The sequence below is a fragment of the Durio zibethinus genome, chromosome 13 (assembly GCF_047325235.1).
Source record: "Durio zibethinus cultivar Kanyao isolate XHJ-2024 chromosome 13, ASM4732523v1, whole genome shotgun sequence".
Lineage (NCBI taxonomy): Eukaryota > Viridiplantae > Streptophyta > Magnoliopsida > Malvales > Malvaceae > Durio > Durio zibethinus.
In genome coordinates, this window is record NC_143174.1 from 508,958 (window position 1) to 533,807 (window position 24,850).

At 35.4% G+C, this 24,850-nt stretch overlaps 4 protein-coding genes and 1 pseudogene across 5 annotated transcripts; 3 read left to right on the top strand and 2 right to left on the bottom strand.

Annotated features, from left to right (window-relative positions):
• Window positions 1–481: 481 nt before the first annotated feature.
• LOC111303504 (ethylene-overproduction protein 1-like) lies at window positions 482–5,025 on the bottom strand. Its single transcript, XM_022899823.2, has 4 exons — window positions 2,748–5,025; window positions 2,083–2,374; window positions 1,693–2,002; window positions 482–1,166 (listed from the first exon to the last, which is right to left on the bottom strand). The coding sequence occupies exons 1-4, from the start codon at window positions 4,706–4,708 to the stop codon at window positions 931–933; spliced, it is 2,799 nt and encodes a 932-aa protein (XP_022755558.2). The 5' UTR covers window positions 4,709–5,025; the 3' UTR covers window positions 482–930.
• A 2,757-nt stretch (window positions 5,026–7,782) lies between these two features.
• LOC111302639 (uncharacterized) lies at window positions 7,783–11,144 on the top strand. Its single transcript, XM_089742501.1, has 8 exons — window positions 7,783–7,861; window positions 8,042–8,055; window positions 8,886–8,954; window positions 9,482–9,929; window positions 10,068–10,144; window positions 10,236–10,272; window positions 10,387–10,477; window positions 10,571–11,144. Exons 1-8 carry the CDS (start codon window positions 7,783–7,785, stop codon window positions 11,142–11,144), a joined length of 1,389 nt encoding a protein of 462 aa, XP_089598627.1.
• Window positions 11,145–13,820: 2,676 nt separating this feature from the next.
• LOC111303505 (BAG family molecular chaperone regulator 4-like) lies at window positions 13,821–16,610 on the bottom strand. 2 transcript variants are annotated; one of them, XM_022899824.2, is made up of 4 exons: window positions 16,240–16,610; window positions 15,374–15,630; window positions 15,151–15,297; window positions 13,821–14,229 (listed from the first exon to the last, which is right to left on the bottom strand). In XM_022899824.2, the coding sequence occupies exons 1-4, from the start codon at window positions 16,460–16,462 to the stop codon at window positions 14,038–14,040; spliced, it is 819 nt and encodes a 272-aa protein (XP_022755559.1). In that variant the 5' UTR covers window positions 16,463–16,610; the 3' UTR covers window positions 13,821–14,037. The 2 variants fall into 2 exon arrangements, with proteins under 2 accessions (XP_022755559.1, XP_089598638.1); XM_089742512.1 differs by having other exon boundaries at window positions 15,374–15,699; window positions 16,240–16,600.
• A 2,569-nt stretch (window positions 16,611–19,179) lies between these two features.
• On the top strand, window positions 19,180–19,728 carry LOC149515203 (putative RNA polymerase II subunit B1 CTD phosphatase RPAP2 homolog pseudogene; annotated as a pseudogene).
• A 446-nt stretch (window positions 19,729–20,174) lies between these two features.
• Window positions 20,175–24,180, top strand: LOC111302641 (putative RNA polymerase II subunit B1 CTD phosphatase RPAP2 homolog). The gene is made up of 4 exons (XM_089742513.1): window positions 20,175–20,605; window positions 20,698–20,891; window positions 21,025–21,288; window positions 21,536–24,180. The coding sequence occupies exons 1-4, from the start codon at window positions 20,176–20,178 to the stop codon at window positions 21,704–21,706; spliced, it is 1,059 nt and encodes a 352-aa protein (XP_089598639.1). The 5' UTR covers window position 20,175; the 3' UTR covers window positions 21,707–24,180.
• The last annotated feature ends 670 nt before the right edge of the window (window positions 24,181–24,850 follow it).

Below are 24,850 nucleotides of genomic sequence, written 5' to 3' on the forward strand. Positions count from 1 at the left end.
CCCCTACCTAAGTTGGTGGTGGTCCGGCTATGGGTCCAGCCCCTGAGCCCCCCATGTGTAATCATAAATTAGAAATACAGAGCCATGTCGGACACTTTTTTGTTATACTACTACTTCAAAATTCAAATCATTGCCATTACCATCTAAACAGAAATGAACAGATTCTTGTTGGTTTTTGTACGTTGGATTGCCAATTCCTTGGCACATTTAAGCGTCATCCACAGTGGGTGGTGCACCAAATGGCATTTTATCATTCTGCAATGCACTTATTGGATCTTGGAGTTAGTCAAGTGGCTTTGAAGAGCTGTTGCCTGTTGGAAATAGACTGGAACCATATCATTTGAGGGATAGAAAAGGGAGGGAAGCTGAGAAGGAGAGAGAGGGAGAAACATAGAGGAAGAAATATACTAAAAAAGGAGGTAGTCACGTTGGTAAAAAAAGGAGGTAGTCACGTTGGTAAAAGAAAATTAAGAACGAAGAATTTCTGTTAAAAGAAGAGATTTAAAACCTATTTTAACATTATTCATGTACAAGATGACCTAAGAGAGATGACAAGAAGTCCTTCTCAAGTGATAAAGATATTTTGAGAACTGTATACCGTTTCGTAAGCCATGATAGAGACAACAGTGTAAGTAAACAATTTAACCTACATGGCTAAATCTTATGCCACTTTCGTGTAGACTTGATTATGTTGCATAAAACTAATTTCCACGAAGGTGGTGGATACGCTGCTCGCTCTATTACACCATTATTATTAGTTCCATAATGCTCACATTTACAGGCAACTCTCTTGGTCTTTCTTTTTCGTAGTCATTCAGCGGCTAGATGCTCGCAAACCCATCATGCCCGGAAGGAAATAAAGCTATGTGAAAGACTCCATGATTCTTTTCCTTGTTCCCCCAAGTTTATCAAAAGTAACAACAGTGCTTCTCACATTTCTTGACGATGGTTGGCTCGGCCCCTGGCTCTATTATACAGATCAAGCGTGCCTATATGGTTCGGTTCCAAGCGGAGAGCTGCTTCACAATCACTGAGAGCTGAGTTGAGATCACCCATTGACTCATAAAATGCGGCTCGAAGATGGAGCATTTGCAGGTCAGGCTTGAAAGCTATGGCTTTTGAAAGTTCTTCAACTGCCTCAGTTTCTTTTTGGTCATCCATTAGCACTAACAAAGTAATGCAGTAAGTCAGTACTGATTTTAAATTTCTAAGATGATAGATACGTATTGAAGAAAAAAAATACAATAAAATACATAAAAACTAGGCCCAATAGAAACACATATGAATAAGGGGAAACTATTCCTCCTTAAATATATTAAAATGGAAAATTAGATTATCCTTTCTTGGAACAAAGGAAAACTAGGCTAGTAAAAGAGTGATGCTCAGCAAATCAGTTGTATTTGCTCCATCTTTACAACATATCTAGATATAAGCTTCATGTCCCTTCTTATGATAATGAGGTCATTAAGAATAGTGAGGAACTGGGTGCTTATGGAACTCGAAGTGAAGATTTGCTTAGAATGATTGATCGCATATACCTAGTTAACCAAAACAGAGCCAACAATCTATTTCTCAGATTCACAACTAGTCTTTCTTTGTAAGCAATGTGTCATGCATGCTTACAAACCATAAGGAGAAATATGGGTCACCCAGACAAATTTCCGAAACTGAGAAAAGAAATTAGAAAATTACCAGCTGCCCTGTATCTGTACGGGTATGTTCTAAGTGGATCCAGCTTGGTTGCCATGTTGAGATCATTATTTGCCATCTCGCGATCACAATATTCGGACCGTTTTTCATATGCCGAGGCATTATTATGTGCCTTCTCTATCAGTTTGGACATCTCATCATACGCAGCTTTTCGCTGATTTCTTAAAAAATATATGCGAGCTAACCCTTGATGAGCTCTTGTATGCTTGATTTCAAGAGCATTCGTATAGCAGTTTGCAGCTTGATCCAGTTTACCAAAATCCGCATAGATAGCGCCTAAATTATTCAGTGCCTGCAAAATATCACCATAAACAATAAAATAATAAGTATGATGATGGCCAAATGACAGAGTCCAAGCATACATTTACTCACTTGTCCTTTCCGAAGACCATCCGAAGGGCATCTAAGGGCTTCCTCGAGAAGTTGAATGACATAAGAAGAAGGCTCAGCACCCAGGCTTGAATCTGCCAATGTGTACGCTTTCAAGAAAAAGGCTTCAAATGACCTCTGAATCAAAATGGACTTCTCAGCTCTAGCAAGAGCTTCTTCACGATGACCAGTGTCATACAAAAGCCATCCTTCATAAACTAACTTTTCATGCTCAGAACTAGAAAGATTACGAGCTAATCTCAAACATCTCATGGCAGCTTTTTGACAATTTAGCCTGCAATGTTAGTGTTATTCAGTATTCTACATCTCATAATAGCAGGATCAATGCTGAGAGCAACCACTTCGCAGAACAGGAGACTTGAACAGAAAAAATCATCAGCACAAAAAACAAAAAAAAAAAAGAGAAGCAGAATAAGATGTGATGCCAAATCCAGTCCACAGGTATAAGTCTACCATCTTAAGCTTCAAGCAGCACAATTCCTAGAGACTGCATTTGAATTACTATGGATTTCACAAAACACCCAGATGCCAATTTTGAAGACAGAAGGATTTCAGAAATGTAACAATCTTTTTAAAAATCCATAAGCAGAATAAATATTGCAGTTCAATAAGACAGCTAAACAAAATCTTGATAACAGAAAGCTTACCTCAAAAGAAGCAGAGATTGCCGAAATCTAAGAAGGCTTTTTCCAGGATCTTTAGCCAGCATCTGGTGAATGACAGCTAGAGAGCCAATATCATCTACACAAGACCATCGATCATAAAGTTGCATCCAGCAGTCAGCCTGACTTCCCTGCTGAACCTTATGGTTCAGGAGCTCAATCAAAGTATCCCCGCTTACTTGCTCATCGAACATCCTGTAATTTGGCTCCAAAGTTAACAGTGCTCTAATATCTCTCAAAGCACTTCCATAATCCTCAATTGCCATGAAGAACCAAGCTCGCAATTCTAGGCAGTCTGGTGCAAGCTTGAACCCGATGATTCTGTCAATCTCTGAAATAGCAGCCCTAGTTTGCTTCTCCTCTGCCTTTGAGACTGCTCTATATTTATATGGGAATGGCAGGGTGGGATCCAATTCAGTTGCAGTGTTCAAATCAGAAATCTTATCCATCCCAAAATTATACAAAGCTCGTTCCTGGTACATCCACCCAACTGCTTTATACTCAGAGATAAGTGAACTCATCAACTTATAAGCTGAATACCGTTGCCCTTGCTTGTACCTGGATCTTGCCGTACCAGCTAAGGAATAAACATGACCTGCCTCAGTAGCTGCTTCAAAACAACATTGAGCACTTCTGTACTCTTGCCTCTCAAGCAACACACAACCCAGTTGATGCAAAGCTAGAGCCTTCTGCCACTTTCCTGTGGCAGATTCTCTCAATCTTTCTAACAACATCATTGTTACATTTGACACCATATTCTCTTCCATAGCCACCTGGCTTAGGAAATAATACAAAAAGAACGAAGCATGCCCTGCTGACGCCAATCTCACCCTTGCCTCAAAGCTACAAAATATTTTCATCACTTTGGGGTTATAAAGAGAACTTGGGAGCTCTCTTAGCAACACCTGCAAACATGAAGCTACAAGAAAATTTGCCCTTTCCTCTAACCCATATTCAATAAGGACCAAAGCATCCTCTATACAGCTGACTAAAGAAGCCAAATGAATATCACATGCAGACTTCATTTCCTCACAAAAGAACCTATTTGCAAATGATAAGAGCTCCAGAACAACCTTAGGAGAAAACAAGTCCGCCCTCCTAGTCCTACTGTACAAATCCACAGCTCTCATTCCCTCTACAGAGATACCATTTTGTGAAAAATCAATTTTATAACTTTTTGACTCCATGAAACTCCCATATAGCATTGTCTTAAATGGGCTTGACAGTGCAGCAATTTTAAATCGAATACAATTAATCTCCTCATTGCCAACACAAAAAGAAATATCACCATCTTCTTCCAATGTCAAGAAGTTGTTCACCTCAGAGATTTGCGAATCATTGGACTTAGTACACTCATGACAACACTTGCAGTGGTCATAAATTGAGTTTGGGTCATACCCGTACACCAGAGTAGCTTTAGGACATTCGAGATTGAACCTACTACAGTCAATTGGCGATACACCATCAAGCTCATCTTCCCTCCTCTCATACCGTAACCAAGCTGATAAAACAACCTTCGAGTGCACATCAGAGGCATGCTGCCTCGCAGCACAGAGGCATCTTCTCAGTAACTTAGGATCACCAAGGCTACTCAAAATCGAGTATTGCTCAATGCATATCAATGATTTCTCTGATTCTAAACAAGTTTCAAACCGGCGAAAAAGATCAGCTAAGGTTTCTACCAACTGAATGGGTTTTAAGTGAGGTTCTATGGGTGGTTCAAGAAGGTCAGTTCTAGGGAGTCGAAAAGGAATCAGAGTTTTAGCTCCCGAGACAGAGCAGGCCTTATTGGATTTGAGTTTTGACCCTATAAATTTGACTCTATGATTACTAAGCTTAATGGCTGTGGAAGAAGAGCCAGTAGTGTTTACAGCAGTACTATCTGGTGGATTCAAGGCATGAACTTGACTGCTTTTGAATCTTTCTTTTAGCTTAAGACTACGCATTTTCTATTCAGTATATACCATATGGTAGTTTTTCTCCACTTTTTCAAATAAATATATTAACTTCTATTGACATAGAAATGTCTACCCTTTAACTCAAAAATCAACAAAGAAAACAGAAAGAAAAGAGCTTTAAGTAATATGGTTGTTTACCCTTTTTTTTTCCTTCTTCAAGCACCAGGGAAAGAGAGAGAGGGAAGGTGATGCAGGGCATAAGCTCAACAAAAAAAAAATTTGTGCAACAACAGTTAGCGTTTGAATTTCCTTTCTTTCTTTCATAGGATAGCTTCTTTGGAGCTCTCTCTCTCTCTCTCTCTGATGGAAGGAAAACACCAAGCCTTGTTCTTATAAAACTTTGGCAGTTATTGGTGTTGGTGATAACTAGAAGAAAATGGTTGATTTGGTTGCTAACTCCAATGCTAAACAAGGACCAGTATGGAGACGGTACCCATTGGATCATTGCCAAGTCAGCATCAGACCAGGATGGGATTTGGGACCAACTAATCTTGGTCAACTGGGAGCAGATGAGTTGATTTCTTGTAATTAAGGTAACCTAAGGTTTAACTGTTGATTAATTAACATCAAAGAATGGATAAAAAGTGGTGGGGACTCGGTACCCTTTGGACCATGCATTATAATAAGGTCATGGGTATCATCAAATACCAAACAGAACCTACGGTTGAGCATGCTGTTTTCAAATTCCAACAACAATTTCATTCAGAGTTTAACAAGTTTGGTGCTTATCATTTATTAGAAGTGATGGAATAATCCATGATGATAAGATTGAATCAATTAATGTTATCTTAGGGGAAACATTTTTTGACATCATAAACATTGAATTCATTAATTGTTTTTTTGTTTTTTTGTTTTTTGTCGAGGATTGTCAAATGTAAGGATTGCAGTTTGAATAGAAATTAAGCTTCAAATATGATTGATTGTCAACTGAAAAAATAGGCCAATAAATGTGTTAAAGAAAGCATCTTTCATTACATGTACAATTTCCTTATTAAAGGTTGATATTTCTCTGGCAAACACCATTGCTATCAAGAATAAATGTTAAACAAAAAAAAAAAAAAAGGAAAATACAATATTATGTTATCACTAATAATAAAAAGAATACGAACATGGTGTGGTGTCTAAATCATGGATGGTCCTGCATATTTAAACTATAAAAATTATTTTTTCACAAAATAAAAAATTTATTAATAAGATAAAAGGCATAAATCCATTAGTTTAGTCACACAAAAAACTATGAAAGTAGATCTCACATGCATATGCAAGACATACTGATAATGATTTTCTAAACAAATGAAAATTAAAAAAAAAAAAAGGAAGGAAACAATGAACCAAATTATTGGAAGGTTAGATGGTCAATAGATCTAATTCAGTGCATCTTTTTCATAAAGTAAATTACAGATCGCTTTCTTCCATGATAAGTTTCTGAAGTTGATTGGGTGAACAAATGAGTTAACGTTCAGGTGAACATCTCCAATATGTTTTATACTTTATAGACATAATTACAAATTGCAATCGATAATGAAAAAAAAAAAATTGTCTGAAACAGAATATATCCTGGTATGAAAGGAGAATAGAGCGCCCATACGATCACGTGGCTAGGCCCCCACGTGAGAATTCTGCATCAGCCTATTTTCTTGCCTCCTGACATCTTGATTGAGAAAGAGAGAGAGGAGCACGCCAATTTGCATCAAAACTGTGCCAAATGTCCATGAAATGTTAAATCAAGATTTTATAAAAATCTTTGCAATATTGACTTGTAAATGACGTCTCGCTAAGGAAACCAGAAACCATACCATCCCTCTTAGCATCTAGGTTGAGAGCATATCTGGGTGTTCGAAATGTAGCCATATATATGATGTTACAAGTTGAATATTTTACTAGTAATTGCAGTTATCAAATGTCTCAGGCTAGACCTGTCAGCCAGTTGTCTGCTAGATTCTAAAACCCAAAACATGACCTAATACAAATCTAAATTTACATACCAAATATATATATACAATCTAGAACTGTTTATACGGTATGAAAATATGAAAGGATAAGATGGAAAAGGAAATGACCCCTTACAATCAAAATGAGAAAAAGCAGCGGCTAATAGTAAATACTTGACACTTGACAACGTATATACAAATATACCAAGCAGAAAGTGAAATCTAATGCACTTCCTTGTCAGTCAACAGGTTCAGAAAAACCAGTTAAAAGAGGAGCAACTTGGTTAAGGTGAAGACAAAGAACAGAAAAAAGAGGGAACATAGAGAGAAGAGAGACAGAAGAAGTAAACAGCGAGGACAAAGTTGATTGGAAATAAAGAAATAGTGCCGAAATACTATTAACATAGTATTTTTGCTACAATGCCCGTAACTAACCTAATCCTTAATAAATAGAGAATCCCAACATTAAGTTATGAACATGTCTGATTAACTGATATATCAAAGTAGTAATAACCAAAAGTAACATATTCCCGTAATTGAGACTTGAAAGTGACCGGCATCACTGACAATTTAGCCCTAACAACCCGACTTCTAATACATACATACATTAGTTAATAGTAAACATCGCTTCCTATGGATTTACCTTTGCATCTCAACAGTCCTTTTCGGTTATTTTATCTCTTTTTTCTTTTGTTGCATGTTTTTCTTATAAACCTGAGCCTGATTTTTTAACTCCCTTTGTTTAACATTTGGCCTATTCAGAATCCAATATAGGCAACACAGGCCACAATCAAGGCCAGTTCTTGCCCAACGTTTTATCTCTAACTCAGCCAAGTAACTAAACCACAGGGAGAGGAAAAATATGGGTCCATAGTGGGATTTGGGTCTTTTGATACTATCGATTTGGCCATGATTAGGAAAGCAAAAACGTAGAGCCTGGAGTAGCTTTCGTCTAACTGGATCCATAAAGTTTCTTGGGCTAGATCCAACAAATTATCCATTAATAATGGATGATGTACTGCCTTTGCGTAATGCCTCTATGATATATGCCTAATCCCTAACTCACCCATGGTATGATGTTGTCATGACATGCATGTATGTGTACGATGAATTACCCACAGTGGGAACGTGATGGGTAGAGAAAGGACAAACATACTCATTCTGGAATATTGGTTTGATCCACATAAAAAGGCCGACGTATTCTCATGCAGTATATTATATATGTTCGTTTACGTGACATAATTGCCATGGATTAAAATAATGGGAGAGATTACTAGGAGTTGACCCTGGCTACAGTTGCACTGATTTAAGCTTCTCAAGTCTCAATAAGCACATCAAACAAAGAATTTTGCCTGTACTGTATTTTTCTATGTTCTTCACATGTATGCAGGTCTAGAGACCTCCGTTTGTCGCTCCCAAAATAAAAAAATAACAATAATAAAATAAGTTAAATTGTGAAATAGCTAAAAGCGGCACAATTCTTAAAAGTCAAATTGAAGGACAAAAATTTTCATGAAAGACAGCATCAATTCTTAATAACCTAAGTATATATTTAGTATTATATTGATTTGTGGAGTTTTTCGAATTATAATATACATTAAAATCCACATGTCAATGACAAAGTTGTTTTATGTGACTATTCCAGCAGTTGAACAAATTCATTTTTAACCTCTCATGCATCTATATATCACTTTAATTTTTTAGGTTGATTAACGGATTTTTGAGAGTTTCTTTAATCCGAAATGTTGTTAAGACTTTAAACTCCATGCAATTTTGCCCAAAAAAATCTACAGTTGTCATTTCTTTGTCTGCGCGAGCTAGCTGATCATGGATCATGAGCTCTGCAATATTAATTTTGCTTAAGTTCCTATAATTTCATGCATATATATGATATAAATACAACCTTGGCATAGCACATTTGATTAGTTATAGTTACTCATAACAGCTCCAGTTGGTCATCTTGTCTCCTGTACATGTTGGCCAATATGCCATGTGAAAACTTTACAGGAAGAATCTCCTCAAAAATCAGCATTTTTCATGGAAGACAAAACCTCAGAATCACATAAAAAAAAAACATTATAAATTTTCGTGGTCATCAGAGAATCGCGATCGTGGAAGCTCTGATGTCGATTAATTGATAAGAAAAATGAAGAGAGCATTGAATCCAACGTAAAACTGTTACTGTGAGGACCATCATATATATATATATATGTCATATAATTAACATTTTCTAGGAGAAGCTGAGGAATCTTGGGAGAAGCCAAAATAATACTAGCTTTGTTCTTATTAGGAGCGGTCATATGGTAAGGGACAAAGGCAAATCCGTGATCACCGACAGCAGGAATCAACCGCACAGTCTTCCTCAACACCCATAATATTTTTATTTTCTAGGGGTTTATCTCATTGTTTCTTCCGCTAGAAAAACAAGTCTTTGCCTTCATTAGGGATTAAAAATAAATAAGCCATTAAATTTTCTATGAAAATAACAATCGATCGGTGCTCTTAAGAAATGATATTATTTGTAGCGCTAAAATTTTGTGTGCGCTTCCCATATCCTCCGAGTTGCATTTGTATTAACTCGTACGGTAGAAAACATTAAAGACTTACTCAAGCAATTGAGGTTTTCTATAAACAAAAATTTTATTTATTTGCATCTTGGATTTATCAATTAGTTATAGAATTACTTCACGAATATTTTTCTTCTTGTTCATCTGATTTTAAATCTTTTACTGCCCCAGATAAGGCATCTAGTATTCCCTGTCATTTAGTATGACTGCATCCATGGATATGCATGACATGACATGTACATCTGGGTCCGCTATGTATGTAGAAAAATACTTTCTCTCCAAGACTGAGTGTTAGGCTTTGTACTTTCCATTTGGATTGGTTGGAAAACCAGCTCTACACTCTTCCAAGCTATGGAACCTTCTTTGTCACAGGACTGTTTGAAGAAAAGGAATGCAGGACTTATCAAAACCCGTTTGATCACTTCTACTTGAATTATCTCATATTTCTTTCACAAGGCATCCATCTTGTAAGATTAATTATCAAGAAGAGGAATCCACTAAACATGGATGAAGATGTAGAAGGAGAAGATGCAAGTAAGACTGGAAATGGTGTAGGCTCAAGCAACTGCATGGTTGAAGAAGGTGATCACAAGAAGGCAAGTTCAAGTAGGGTGCGGCCATATGTAAGATCAAAGATGCCTAGGCTGCGATGGACCCCTGAACTTCATCTTTGTTTTGTTCGAGCTGTGGAGAGACTTGGTGGTCAGGAGAGTAAGATCCTTGAATTTCTTTAATACATATACTACTTTTCAAACTATTTCTTGGGGGATTGACTTCATACCTATAAGATCCTATATACTTATAAGAAAACTTATTTCCAGTTATTCTGATATATTCTTGAAATTGTAGGAGCAACTCCAAAACTGGTCTTGCAACTAATGAACATCAAGGGTCTTAGTATTGCTCATGTCAAAAGCCATTTGCAGGTAATTTGTGAAAAATCAAATATTAAATTCTTTAAGTAAGATAGCACTGAAGTTATTGTTCTAATTTCAATTTTGGTTATTGAGTATACAGATGTATCGGAGCAAGAAGATTGATGATCAGGGGCAAGGTACAACTCTTGACCATACAAAAATGTATCCTGAAATTTATATTTAGGGTTAATTTCTATCAATGTCTAATACTTAACAGTTAATATTTCGTACTGTCTTTCATTGTATGACAGTTGTAAACAACAGGCATCTTTTGGGAAGTGTAGATTACCTTTCTCAAAATCTTTGGCCTCAGTCCACGCTTCATGATCAAAGAGTGATCAGGTATAGATTAAAAGTGCCTAACTATTTTTGCTTCAATAGATTGAGCTTTTAGTTCTTTTGTAAGCCTAACAACTCTGTCATTAACATATATAGTGATATTTCATGCAGTGCTTTCCGAGGAAATAAAATGTCTGACCCTTACTTGACTAATTGCATAAATAGTAGAAGGGAAGCTGGTTTTCGCCGTTTAGACACGAGTGAAGAACTTGGTTCAAATGCAAGGAATGAGGTTTTCTACATGAGTAATAACTTCATCTTCAATCAGCAACCTGTCAGGGAAATGGAAGAGTTTCAAGATGAAGTACAGTTTCCAGATGATCGTGAAAGCATGCAGGCAAAAAGGCAGCCAATACTAATGCATCCCTCTTTTGCAAACAAGTGGCTTGGCAGAGGAGCAGAAAGGCAAAGAATTGCCAAAAGAAAAGCTTTTGACGATAACCTTGATTTGAGCCTGTCACTTAGCACAAAGCTGAGGCAAGAAATTAGGAGAAAGACCTCCAATGAGGTAGAAGCGGCCAATAGCAATTTGTCTCTTTCTTTATCTTCTCCTTCAAAGACAGAAATGTATTCTGTGAATGTAAACATGGTCTCAAAGAGCAGTAAGTTGAAAGAAGATCATTCTAAAAGGAATCTTAAACTGGCAAGTACCCTGGATCTGACTATATGAATTACAGAGAATTCTAGTCAGACCTTGATGGTACTTGTACAAGACAAGATATTATTATCATAGATTGGTATCCGACAGTAAGAGGTAATACCAAAGCTTAATTTTCATGATTTATGGTGTCTATTTTCCAGGCTAAAATGCATGTATTTGCAGTAAAATTTCAATTCCTTTACTCTTCATTTCCTCAGTTTTGTTGTTCTCTCTTTTTCACGCTAACACATAGTATTTACTTAAATAGTTTTAGCCCGGGGACCTGATGCTACTTTTCAAGTACACCCAATTTTACTTAGATGAAGTGGTTGAACTATGAAGTTTTCAGTAGAGGTTTTTGGCTCTATCTACAGTCGTCTCATACAGATAAAATAAAATGAAGTACTACATGGCTTAAGTGCTTGGTTTATTCCCAGCTATTGATTGTTTCGAGAGATCAAAAGAAAAGTGTACGTTAAAATCACAGAGCTATATGTATTTCACAGAAAAGCGTGTTAAAATACATATAAGCCCCATGGTCTAAATCACGAAATATATAGTCCAAATGAAATTTATATATCAACTTTTCTTATAGCTTTTTCCGTCTTCATAAACATTCCAGCTTTATATTGAGTTCCAAACCCCAGAATGATCCTATAGCTCTTTATAATTAAGATTGAAAGTTGAAATATAGAAGAACAAAATGATTAAAGATCTGAGAAAGGGAAAAAATGAAGGACCCATGCGATTCACAGATGCATGCTGTGATTTCTGATTGCATCCCGTAACTAAACATTTACTAGAGCATGAGGTCACCTTAGGAATGATTGTCATTCTAGTTACCGCCCTAGAAGAAAATAGTGGTAGTTTGGGTACCATTCCCAACTATAAATGATTCAAATTATCCAAGACCAGTAGTATAGTGTACTGAATAAGGCAGGAAAAGCTGATACACGTGATTGCTAATTTACCATAGCGGCTATGTATATAGCAGTCATGGTCATGGAGATACTATTTATGGTGAAACCGTGAGAGTGGTTTTATTGCTTAAACTTTTCGTTAAGATTAAGTGGTCATGAAAATGATCATTGATATATATTCTTCATACTATAATATTAGTTAAATTATATAGTGTTTTTTAAGCGTACAATAGATATATATTAGCGAAATCTCTGTTTAAACATAAACTAAGAACTACGATAAAGACACCGAATTATATGTAGTGTAAAATTTAAGACACCTTAATTGTCCAGCGGCTTGGTCCCGTTTCATCCATACATTCATACCAATCTCATCCTTCAACATTCGAATGGACGTACCTATATATACGGGCTTGTTTTTCTCCTCTAATGATCTCAAAGTACTGCTGATCAACTTTCTAGCTGTTAGGAGCAATTTGACCTTTCTTAATTTGCCAATGGAGTAGGTACTTTTTGTTTTCAATATTGCAAGAGGTGAAAACGTCCATAGAGAGGTTGATATATAGTAAATCAATGTGATTCCCTCTCTGACTCTGAGTCCTGTCTTCGAACCATTGCTCAAAATTACCCTAGCTTGGTAAGGGCAAATCAGCACTATATATTACACATTTTGCCCTTGCCAACCTAATTATTCTATATAAATATGGCTGCTGATTGGGTAGCTAATCAAGCCAAGAAGAGGATGTGTTTGTCAAATTGGGTGTTGGTGCCCCCATCCTCGCTGGCCTTCATCCTTGACAAAGACGGGTTACCAGCGCCCCCTAATTATAGTTAGTTTCTTTGAGCCTTAGTCCTGAGGTGTAGACTGTCACTTTGTTCTAATGGCAGTTTTGTAGAAATGGAAAAGTTTCTAATATGTGTGAGGAGAAATACAAATTCTTTGCTTTTTTGGGAAAAAAAGAAAAAACACCCTAAGATGGGCATGAATGTGCATGAATTAATATGTAAACCACGGGGATCCGCTACCTATCTCGAGCCGAGCCTAATTTGTATGCACTCTTGAGAGGTCCATGAGTTGTTGTGAGCCCAATTACATCCTCAGATCCGTGAATGTAAGCCATGTTATCCACTAGGAATAATTACTTGTCCAAAAACACTTTTTTATTTTTCTAAACGCCATTCTCCAACAACTAGTTGCAATGCACCAAGAAAAATTACCCATTACTGCTACTGCTATTGATTCCATCCATTAGGATTTTGTAATTGTTGCCGTTCGTGCCTGCTTTCGGTTCAGTTGATTAATGGTATTTCACTTTTTTTTTTTCCAAAAAAAAAAGAACCTTTTAATTTTATATAGAATTAACCCTTTAAATCCTAATGCAATATCAAATTCTAAATATTACTCAATTTACTCATAAGGACATATTTAAGACAATGCGTGGAACAGGCGCTATGTTATAGCTGTCTTTTTCTGATTCTTTACTAAAATGGTTCGAGGTTTTGACCTCCATAATGCAAATCAGGGTTACTGCTGTAATTTCTGGACGGTAGTTTCTTCGGCATTTGAAAGTTATACTAGTACTTCCTAGCTCCTAGAGGACAACACTGCACGAGTTTCTTGAGTACGCTCCAAGTTATTGAGCTTCCATTTAATCTCCTAAACGCTGTGGTAATGGAATCATGCATTTCCTGGAAGGGGAATTTCAATTGAAAAATGTCGCTTGCCAAATTCTTTAGTTCACGAAAAGAACAGGTAACGTAATTCACTGATTCTGGAATGGGGAGCTTTGCAAACCGTATCCTGCTTCACCTAGCGTTGATTAAAGATGCCAACAGTGAAGCAAACTGAGCATGCAGGAGATGCATCTTCATTATCTAGCATGGCTCAATCTCCATTTATTTGTACTGAAAAAACAGCTATTCACAACCAAAACTAGCAAATAACAGCATAAGGGCTTTGTTTCACATTTGTCCTTTACTGACCGATAGATATGAACTTCTGCTTAATCAAATACTTCCCAATCTTGAGTTATTATTGTAGAGGATGGTAATGGGGCGGTCAGGCTTCCTACTCCAGACTCAAATGCCTCCCATTTCGTAGTCACTGACACTGCATTGCAACTACTGCTGAAAGGATTAGAGTTTCTAGCCTTCAAATTGTCTAGGGTGTCCACAAGACCTTGGACACGACGAACCTGTGCACGGATATTGAAAATGAAATGTTTTCAATTATCATTCTAGCAAACACAGTAAACGGCTAAGATAGAGATATCTATTCACTCGTGTAATTCAATAAAGAATTTAGTTTCAAGCTAGACAATGCAACAAAGAAAACTTGTAGTTCTCGGGCGTACCAATCAAGGCAGTGATAAGCCAGTGGAAAGTTAACAATTGTAAGGGTGCAAATGGTTGAAATTGGAAGCAACCAGATCGATCAAATGCAAACTCTCTTTTGATCACTACTTTAATTGACAATATCTACTTTGTCCTTTTCTTTCTTATTACCAGTTGGTTCTGATCCAAGGATTCTAGAGCCAGGACCACAAAGGAGGTGGACATGTGACATGATTAACCAACCGTTTCCAAGCAAAATGGATTCTCATCTTTCATCAGCACAGAACTCCAAAATTAAGAATACCCATGCTGAGGACAGCTTAATTAACTTCCAAACTATAACGCCACCAAATTTCTTATCAACAAGCACAATTATTTACCAAAAGAAAAGGGTATATTTAGAGCAATGAAGGATCAAGAATCCATCCATGTTGAATTCTTGTGCATAACTCACTGAGAATTTTCAAATCCCTGATTGCAGGTGTGGGCACCAACTCATATACAAGTCAAGTTCTCAATCATTTCAAGCAAAAAGGCTTTCACTTTCCAGCAACATTATGTTGGTATAAAACTTGAATGCTACAGTAGCTAACTTGAATTTTTGCGGCAAGTGAAAAGAAAGCCATCTCTTTTAAGCCAACAGGAAATTCTAACTTGATAATAAGTAGTACCTCAATTGTCTAGAAAATGTGGATCAGGTTTCCGTAAAGACCACCATCAAAATGTAATTAGAGAAAATTACAAAAGTCTATTATAGAAAGCACAACTGGATAATCACTAACCTCAATCCGCCTCTGGACTTTGGCTTCTCCATCAGCCTCAATTGTGTCCAATTGGAGCAATTGCACCATAAGCAACTCAGTTAAGACGAGGAATTCCTTCTCTGCAACCTTTGTACCTCCACGAATAATTGCGTCCAAAGCAATAACCTAAAATTTTCAGTAGGTTGAAAAGTTTTCATGTTGTAACATTGAAAATTAGTTTCTGTTTTCAGTGAATGCTAACCTTCTCAGAGACTTTATCAACCTCTGCTCTGACCTTAGCAACCTCTTCACAGGCTTTTAGTACACTTTGATTTCTCTTCATCTCCTCAAGCTTCCTCTCTTTGCTAGCTGGGTCCTCTAAAAGCAACACCTTTGACATATCTTTTACTCCTACCATATGCAAACATTCCTCATCATCCTTTTCTTTCCCTTGGAACAATAGCCTCTGCTCCTTAGGCTCCAAACCGGTTTCTTGTGCAAGAACCATTTTCAAATTCCCTTCAATTTGAATAAAACTCAGTGATTTAGCATCAATTCCGTATCGTACACCAATGTAAGCAGAGCAGCCTACACGTCACACAATCCAGTTGCTAAATTCTGACCCACCAAAACAGTGAAGCCAAGTCCAGCAATCCAAGAAAAAACCAAAGCATACGCACAAGAGATAAAGAGAAAACATAGAGGAAATATAGAAACAAAGACAACAATTACAGAGCAGGTAACTATGATCAAACTTCAAGAGCTTCACTCAAAAGGCTAAATTTTGTCATCCATTGGATCATGATGGTGGAAGTGCAAATGTCAATGCCTAAATGCTTATGTTCGGAGACAAAGATAAAAACTCAAAAATTTCCTCAAATTCATCTACCATTAATAACAAAAGATGAAAATTTGAGAAACCGACACAATGGAGTGGAGATGATAATAATCCACTTTAATCAAATATCGAAGTGGAAATCCAAAGTTGGTGAAAAGGGAAAAGTATCATGCACTTGCTAATATGCATTTACACCCTTTTTCAAAATAAAAACCAAGAAAACCAATCTTCTACAAAATTTCAAAGGAGAAGACAGGCCATAAAGCATGAAAAGATAAAGAAATCGTTACCAAAAGTGGATTGAGCGGGCACAGCGATGTCACGGTGATAAGAACCATGAGAAACTTTGATCTTGATCATAGGTCCAGAAGAAGCATCCGCCATGTTCCTCTTTTGGACAAGCAAGCCACCAGGCCTAAGCTCCCACTCTATCTCCCCTTTAACCACATTGTTCACTACCCTTTTTGAAGATGATAATCTTTTCATAGTCAGAAAATGAACTCTCAGTACCATAAAAAAAGAAAAAAATAAATAGAAAAAGGTTAAGTTGGTTGAGAGAGAGGCATGAGTTTGACCTAACCGCAATGGCTAAGGCTAAACTAAAGCTTATTGACTAGGCAAACAAAACAGGCTTTCAGACAAAGACTCTCCAACAGAACTTTTCTTAGAGTTGGCGCTCGGCCAGCTTCAAACTGCCTTGCTTACTGTGTTTTTGTTTGTTACATGTACTGTCAAAGAAACTTAGATCATAAAAAGATAATGATGCTGGCAAAATACCAAATCAGATGGAGCCTAAATTTGCCTGGTGGGGTTTCATCTGATGAGAATTGTTGGATCGAACGGCCTACGTTGCTGGAAAAAACTTTATCACGTGATATAACTGATGGGACTTGGGGTCCCACTCTTTCGGTACCGAGTTCAGGGGGAGCCGTGATTGGTATAGTTGAAGCCTTCCGAATTCTGATTCGAGTTGAGGATATTTGTTCAGAAAATTTATTTATGGCAATGGAAAGTGGAGAATATCCTGAATTTATTTATTTCAAATGCTGACTTTTTTTTTGTTTGAAAGACAAAAAAAAATAAATTATAGAATTTGAATTTCTTATAAATATTTTTTTGGGATAAAATATTATAATTAAAAAAATTATAAAAGTTGAGATTAAATATCAACTTCAACTTATTAAATAGTTTTTTAAATAATTATATAAATTAATTAAATTAAAACTTAAATTATATATTAATAACAAAAAATTATGCATATATATAATCTCGTTTAATGCCTTGAGGCATTGACCCAAGGACAATCAATCCTCCATTAAAATATGAAAATAATACAAAAGAAAAAGTAGTACTACAATATGCCTTAATCACAAAGGGAAAGTTCGTTTAAGACTTAGATATTGTGTGATTTTTATTAAAATAATTCTTTAATCAAACAATGAGAATAGAAAAAAAAGTACCTAATTTACTTAAAAGATAACTTTATTTTAATTTGCAAGTGAACCCTTTTTATATTATAAAATATAAATTCTAGTCAAATATCAAGGATGAAATTTGACACAATTTAGGTAATTGTTTGAATGTTGGAAAATTTCGGGGTTTTTTTTTTCCAAAATATGCGTAAGTGTAACCCTGTTGAAAGGCATGAGGTTGAGATTGCGGGCCAGGCAGAGACCATTCTGGGCGGAGAAAGACTTTCAGTCACTTTTCTAATGCTTTCCAATTTGGCCCACACAAAGTGTGCACCCAATCTATAAACGCTGGGGTCCGCATTTCACTATAGACGATAAGATAGAAGAAATGAGTTTGGTCCATTTTTTCTCATGTTATAATCCATTCTGTTGGGGGATTTCCAATTGTGGACACAGACAAATCTCTATCCCTTTCGAAGGGTATTACGCAATCCCTACGTCAAATGCTCGTCATGTATTGTATGTTCAAATGTATACGTTTATTATATGTTTTATACTTAAAGTTATAATATATATGTGCAACAATTTTTTAATTTAAATTTCAAATTTACAAAATCAAATAATACGGGTATCCAAATAACATTTAAACATAAACACAACACAAATTATTAAAATACGAATATAATATAAATAATTAGATATGTCAAAATCTTAAATATGAATGCCTAAAAACAAATTCTAATAATTTAAGCTTTATTTGTATGGACAATGAAATTGAAAACAGTAATAAAATTTATTATAGTTACAATTAAAAAAAAATTATTGTAATTATGATTAAAAAAAATTTTAATAAAAAATTTACATTGACTTAATTTCATTAAAGTTAACAATTTGATTCAACTGGAGATACGATAAAATCTAAATGGCTACTTAGTAAATTGTTCATGGACATTTGTAAAGATTGCAAAACAACAAAAACAAAAATTGTAAGAAAATTTTCATCTAAAACACCCATAAATTTTATTTTAGATATCATTTCTATCTATAAAATCAATAAATTCACAATAATTTTTTATATATATTATAAGTGAACACTCTTAAATTTTTTTTTAAATCTATTACTTTAAATATGATATATTTATTACACATGTTAATGTAATACGGCATAACAAACACATTTTAAACATTATAAAAAAATAATACTATTAGATACGGTTAATACAAGTATTTATAATATTATTTTTGATAATAACACAACTAGTTATAATAATTTAAAATGAACTATCTATTTTTAATTCTTATGAGTATACATATAACGTAAAGTAAATTATATAATATTTTAGTGTTATACATTTTATTAAAAATAGATGTATTATTTTTAATTTTAAATATAATAATATTTTATTATGTGATTTAAAATAAAATATATAAAATAAATTATTGATATGTATATCTTATAATAATGATTTGTACATTACGTTATAAGTTAAATTATTAATATAAATAAACAAACACATCATAAAAAAAAAAAAAAAATCTTAGTTTTTTTTATTATTGATTAATAAAAAATATTTTATGAGAAAGAAAAACAGCATGGTTTGGGCATTGGGGTTATGGGTTTATTATAATAGGCTGCTTTTCAAAAGTTGGCTTGAGTTGGATTGTATCAAAGCCCAAAGGGTAAAAAAGGCCTAACTACTACCAAATGTCAAAAACACCCTTACCAAACCCTATTATTTCCTAACCCCGCCTCTTCAAATTTCAACCGAAAGCCGACTGTAACTCTCTAAAATCGTTTCTCTAAAAAATCCATCATCAATGGTGAAAGATCAATCACTTTTCGTTTCGAAAGCCGTACATAAGATTCAACTCCACCTCCTCAATGGAATCCAAGACGAGAAGCAACTATTGGCCTCCGGTTCCTTAATTTCTCGAAGTGACTACGAGGATGTCATAACGGAGAGGTCGATTTCCAACACTTGCGGTTACCCCCTGTGCCGGAGCCCCTTACCGTCCGAACCTCGTCGAAAAGGCCGTTATCGAATCTCTTTAAAAGAACACAGAGTTTACGATTTATAAGAAACTAACATGTTTTGCTCTGCCGATTGCCTAATTAATAGCCTAGCTTTCACTGGAAGTTTACAAGAAGAGAGGTGTTTGATTTTGAATCATGAAAAACTAAATGAGATTTTGAGTTTGTTTGGGGACTTGGATTTGGACGATGAGGGTTTGGGGAAGAATGGGGATTTAGGGTTTTCAAATTTGAGGATTAAAGAGAATGAGGAAATAAAAGCCGGGGAAGTTTTGTTAGTAGGTCTTTCCAATGCTATTGAAGGCTATGTTCCACAAAGAGAATTAATTTCCTAGCCTTCACGTTAAAAAATTAGAAAAAATGAAGGTGAGAATTTTTTTTCCCAATTATTCAAGTCATTGTTTATAGAATAATTTAATTATGTTTAGATTAAAAAACGTTGAATTTTTATTGCAGTGCTTGCTTCTAGTATTTCTAAGCTGGGTGATAGCAAAGGAGATTTTTTTGTTAATAATGAGTTGGACTTTACTAGTGCTATAATTATGAACAATGAGTATACCATTTCCAAGAATCCGGGTAGTTTTACAGAGAGTCAAATAACAAAGCCAAGTAGTATAAAAGAAGATTTTGTTACTAATGAGATGGACTTTACTAGTGAAATAATCATGAATGATCAATATACTGTTTTGAAGACACCCTCAGGGTTGAGACAGAGTTGTTCTGGTTCAAAACTAAAAGAAGTAGAAGGAAAATGAATTTGTAAAGACTTTGTGGAAAAATGTATGATATTTGGATCCTCATCTGCTTTAAGGGAAAAGGATTCTAGCATTGTAGAATTGACTTTGACAAAAAACGTCTACCATAGTGATCTGGATACAAGTAGTGCTAAAGCAAAGAAGGAAGCCCATGCTGACAAGGCGGCAACATCAAGTGAGACTGTGCTTAAGTCTTTTCTTAAATCTGCAGGAGCAAAGAAACTTAATTGCTCTGTTACTTGGGCTGATAATAAGAAAGTTGACAATGCTTTTAGTGGTAATTTTTGTGAAGTTAAAGAAATGGCTACGCTAAAAGGAGATTCTGAAATATGTGGCAGTTCAGAAGATGGTGATGATGATAATATGTTACGATTTATATCAGCAGAAGCTTGTGCTATGGCATTGAGCAAGGCAGCAGAAGCTGTGGCATCTGGAGATTCTGATGTCACTGATGTTGGTTGGTTTTTGTGTGCTTTCATTGAATTTTATATAGTTTGAATGTTGTATTCAGTGACCATAACCCCATTTTATCGTAAAAAATATGTACAGTTTCTGAAGCTGGGCTTATCATATTGCCATGTCCAAGTGAGGCAGACAAAGAGGAGCCCATGAAAGATGCTGATGTGTTTGAACCAGAAGCAGCCCCTGTAAAGTGGCCAACAAAACCTGAGATTCCATGTTCTAATATGTTTGACCCAGAGGACTCATGGTTTGATGCTCCACCAGAAGGTTTCAGTTTGACTGTAAGTCTCATAGACTTAACAACATTATCATTTTATTTCTCCATTTTTTAATAGGGTTAACAACATTGCCATATTATTTCTGTATTTTCTACTTATATTGATTGCTTTTCCTGCTCTTTTTGATGTCCACCAGCTGTCAACTTTTGCAACCATGTGGAATGCTCTTTTTGAATGGATAACATCATCTTCTTTGGCTTATATCTATGGAAGAGATGAAAGTTTCTCTGAAGAGTACCTAACAGTTAATGGAAGAGAGTATCCACAGAAGATTGTCTTACGAGATGGGCGTTCCTCTGAAATTAAAGAAACTCTTGCTGGCTGTATTTCTCGTGCTTTACCTACTATTGTTGCTGATTTCAGACTGCCACTACCAATATCTACTTTGGAGCAAGGAATGGTACTAATTCTGAAATTTGAAATGGTTAATCATGTTGAGAAAATTGATGATAATTCTGATTAGGACCTCAAGGACATTGAACTGGTTTATTTAAGAGGCTTATTGTGATTGTAAGATCATTTTTCGAGCCATAACTTACTACTTCTGCTTATTAATGAAAGCTCATTTTACCAAAAAAATTTATTTCATTTCGCATAATCTTGAGTTGAGTTGCTTCTGAATGTTTTCTAAATGTTCTTTTATATAGTGGTGCCTACTAGACACAATGTCTTTTATGGAAGCGCTTCCAACATTCAGAATAAAACATTGGCAAGTAATTGTTCTTCTGTTTATTGATGCTCTTTCTGTATCTAGAATACCTGCTTTCACTCCACACATGACTAATGGGAGGACGTTTCTTTATAAGGTGAGGCTCTGAGATTGTAAAGGTAGTCTCTTGGTATTGTTCAACTTAAAATTATAAGTTGAATTCTTGAAAAGTTCAATTTAGTAACTAAAGCTTGATATGTAGGATGACTGCTTAGGTGGTTGTGTAACGCCCCCAATCCCACATCAGGAGGATATGTGGATAAGGAATGATATATATGTAGAGACTTAATCCTAAATTTGTGAGGTACTTTTTGTAGGATAAAACCGTGAGACCTTCGGGTTAAACGGACAATACCTCACAGATTGAGTGCGGGTCTCTACAAATGGTATCAGAGCCAGGTTACCAGTCCGCAGCCGTGGGAGTCATTAAGTGCTATACGGTGGAGCCGTGGGAGTCACTAAGTGTTACACGATGGTCTGGTGTGATTTTGGTCCTGTGGATAGACTTGGCTTGACAGGGACATCAAGCATTAAAGGTGGGGAGATTGTAACGCCCCCAATCCCACATCAGGAGGATGTGTGGATAAGGAATGATATATATGTGGATAGACTCGGCTTGACAGGGACATCAAGCATTAAAGGTGGGGAGATTGTAACGCCTCCAATCCCACATCAGGATGATGTGTGGATAAGAAATGATATATATATAGAGACTTGATCCCAAACTTGTGAGGCGTCTTTTGTAGAATAAAACCGTGAGACCTTCAGGTCAAAGCGGACAATACCTCGCAGGTTGGGTGCGGATCTCTATAGGTTGACCCATGAAAAACAAGAGTTTTTGTGATGTCATAATATTTATGATGACTGCTATCTTTGTTGGTTGCAAATAGGTGCTGGATGATGCTAAATAAGTATGAAAGAATATGAGGTTACGAAGGATCTTATAATACCACTTGGTCGAGCACCTCATTTCTCTGCATAGAGTGGTGGTTGATGTTAGAGCGAAGTCATTACTCCAGCTGTTGCTGATGGGATTTGGATAATGTATATAACTCCCTTATTTTTTTTCCTTGGAAGTTGTCAAAAATTATTCCAAGCTGCACTTATGGACATCCCAGAACTATAATTAGTTTGTTTTTGTCAATGTGTAATGGGAATATGAAAATATGCTAGTTGAAGGATTGAATTCTCTAGCATTTTTATTTTATATTTTATGGGTTCAATCATAAGTTTTACATATGTTTAGGCTATTTTAGATGATTTAGATTATTTTAGATTAGTTATTGTTTTACTCATTTTCCAAGTAGTAAGGCTTAAAAGTTATATTTAGCATACGTTTCTACTTGGGTTTAAATATAAATGTTCATGTTATTTTAAGTTTCTAGAAGGCTTGGATTATGAGATAAAGATATTGGTATTTTGATTTTGGAGATTGATATTTTTGATATCTGAGTATTCCGATATTGATATTTGAGGATTTTGGCTGAGAATTCAGATTATTCCTTGAGTATTTTGGTTTGAGACTACTTGTTCTTCATCACTGTCATTTTGAGCTTAGATTTTGTTTCGTTTCCAACCCCATTAGTTACCATCACCTTCACTATAAATATAATTTCATACGAGTATGATGCAAAGTCTAGGCACTGATTTCTTCATATATATTCTTTTCTTTTATTGAAATAAAGGATTTGAGCTGATGTTTTTAATTATATATATCAATAGCAGCATTTGCTTGGTGTCTAGGCTTATCCTTTAATCTTGTTGTATTTTCTATGCCGAACCTCCTATATACGATATTTGCTGTGTATTGACATTGTTAATAATTTTTCAGTCTTTGATAAGTATTGTTTGTTAATGAAAGCTTATTGTATATGTTGCAGGGTTCTACTGAGGTTGAATCTTGGTATGGCCTTGTTTCTTTTATTAAACCATTAAAAGCCACGGGCTGTTGATTAATGGTGCAAGTAATTATGATTTCACTATTGTTTCCTTTTCAGGTTTTGCTAGGAGTGAAGGAACTATACATGCTAATAAATTCAGCTGTATTTTCAAGCTAAAACAAGAGCTTTTACTTGAGTTAAGTTGGATACAAGTTTCATCACCAGTTCAGGCAAACTGATTGATTGCTTCTTGTTTAAATTTAATCCAATTTCTTCGATATGTAACGGGAAGCTGTTTCTTGGCAGAAAAAAATTGAAGCAACTTTCTCACTGACAGATTGTGGGAAATTTTATTTCAACAGTGTATTTGCTTTAAGTAAATGGTGCAGTTTGAATGCATAAATATGTTGACAATGTTGAATATAATTTGAATTCAATTAATGAGATGTAAAGGATACATAATTTGTCCTTGGTTGCTAAAGATGAAAATAGGTTGTACTTGTATTTGGCAATAGCAATTGAAGACTATACTCCGTAAGCCTCAGCAGCTTATCTATAACATTTGGCCCATTGGTCTGCAATTTTTCTATTCTTTTTTTTCCCCCAAGTATTAAAACACATACATTTCCTCTATATTTGTAACTCATTGTAATCGTGGTCTATTTATGGATAACAGTCCATTTCCTTTATGCTTGACAATTACAGATAACAAATCCTACAACCATTATTCTTTATTGGTTTTATCCTTTCTTTGTAACTTTGGTCATTTTACATTCACATGCTGTTTATGGTTAAGTATAATGGATAAAGGAAAAGAAAAATAAAAATGGATAATGTAGTTGACATTGCAACGCCTGTGAAATACTAGCATTTTCTTAAGGAATAAACTAACCTAGGAGAGGAGAGAAGATGACTTATATAGTGCAGTGAAAATCCACACAACAATTGCCCATTTCTGCAATTGAACCGGACGTTTCCATGATAAGATTGTTTGACAAATTGGAAAAAGAACATCTAGATGATCTGATCTCTCCCATTTGGGTTCTTGACCTATTATCTGTTTTGCTACCTGAATGTTATAACATATGGTTGCGTATCCATTTCGTATTTTGTTTTGTAATCTAAGAAATTATGTCCTTTACCACCATTTATTCCAATCTATCAAGGTTCAGATTATATATAGTATCATGTCTCCTGTATATAATAAGCTTCTTTTTCTTTTCTCTCATTCCTTTTCCATCTTTTTTTTTTTCTTAGATTCATGCTTTGCTTTGGCATACGCTTGGATGGCTGGTTTTGTAGCCATATTATTTTTGAACTCTCTTCTTACTGCACTAGATTAGGATTTGAGACACGTTCTCCAAAGCCTAAAA

Bases quoted from the DNA above. Each gene is read 5' to 3' on its own strand.
- LOC111302641 (XM_089742513.1), top strand. From the start codon at position 20,176: ATGATATTTGGATCCTCATCTGCTTTAAGGGAAAAGGATTCTAGCATT. The intron at 20,606-20,697 runs GTTGGTTTTTGT...AAATATGTACAG, and splicing joins TTCTGATGTCACTGATGTTG to TTTCTGAAGCTGGGCTTATC. The intron at 20,892-21,024 runs GTAAGTCTCATA...GATGTCCACCAG, and splicing joins CAGAAGGTTTCAGTTTGACT to CTGTCAACTTTTGCAACCAT.
- LOC111303504 (XM_022899823.2), bottom strand. From the start codon at position 4,708: ATGCGTAGTCTTAAGCTAAAAGAAAGATTCAAAAGCAGTCAAGTTCAT. The intron at 2,375-2,747 runs GTAAGCTTTCTG...CTAACATTGCAG, and splicing joins CAATCTCTGCTTCTTTTGAG to GCTAAATTGTCAAAAAGCTG. The intron at 2,003-2,082 runs GTGAGTAAATGT...GATATTTTGCAG, and splicing joins ATGGTCTTCGGAAAGGACAA to GCACTGAATAATTTAGGCGC.
- LOC111302639 (XM_089742501.1), top strand. From the start codon at position 7,783: ATGGGTAGAGAAAGGACAAACATACTCATTCTGGAATATTGGTTTGAT. The intron at 8,955-9,481 runs GTAAGGGACAAA...CTATGTATGTAG, and splicing joins TTATTAGGAGCGGTCATATG to AAAAATACTTTCTCTCCAAG. The intron at 10,273-10,386 runs GTACAACTCTTG...ATTGTATGACAG, and splicing joins GATTGATGATCAGGGGCAAG to TTGTAAACAACAGGCATCTT.
- LOC111303505 (XM_089742512.1), bottom strand. From the start codon at position 16,462: ATGGTACTGAGAGTTCATTTTCTGACTATGAAAAGATTATCATCTTCA. The intron at 15,700-16,239 runs GTAACGATTTCT...TGTGACGTGTAG, and splicing joins GCCCGCTCAATCCACTTTTG to GCTGCTCTGCTTACATTGGT. The intron at 15,298-15,373 runs GTTAGCATTCAC...TGAAAATTTTAG, and splicing joins TTGATAAAGTCTCTGAGAAG to GTTATTGCTTTGGACGCAAT.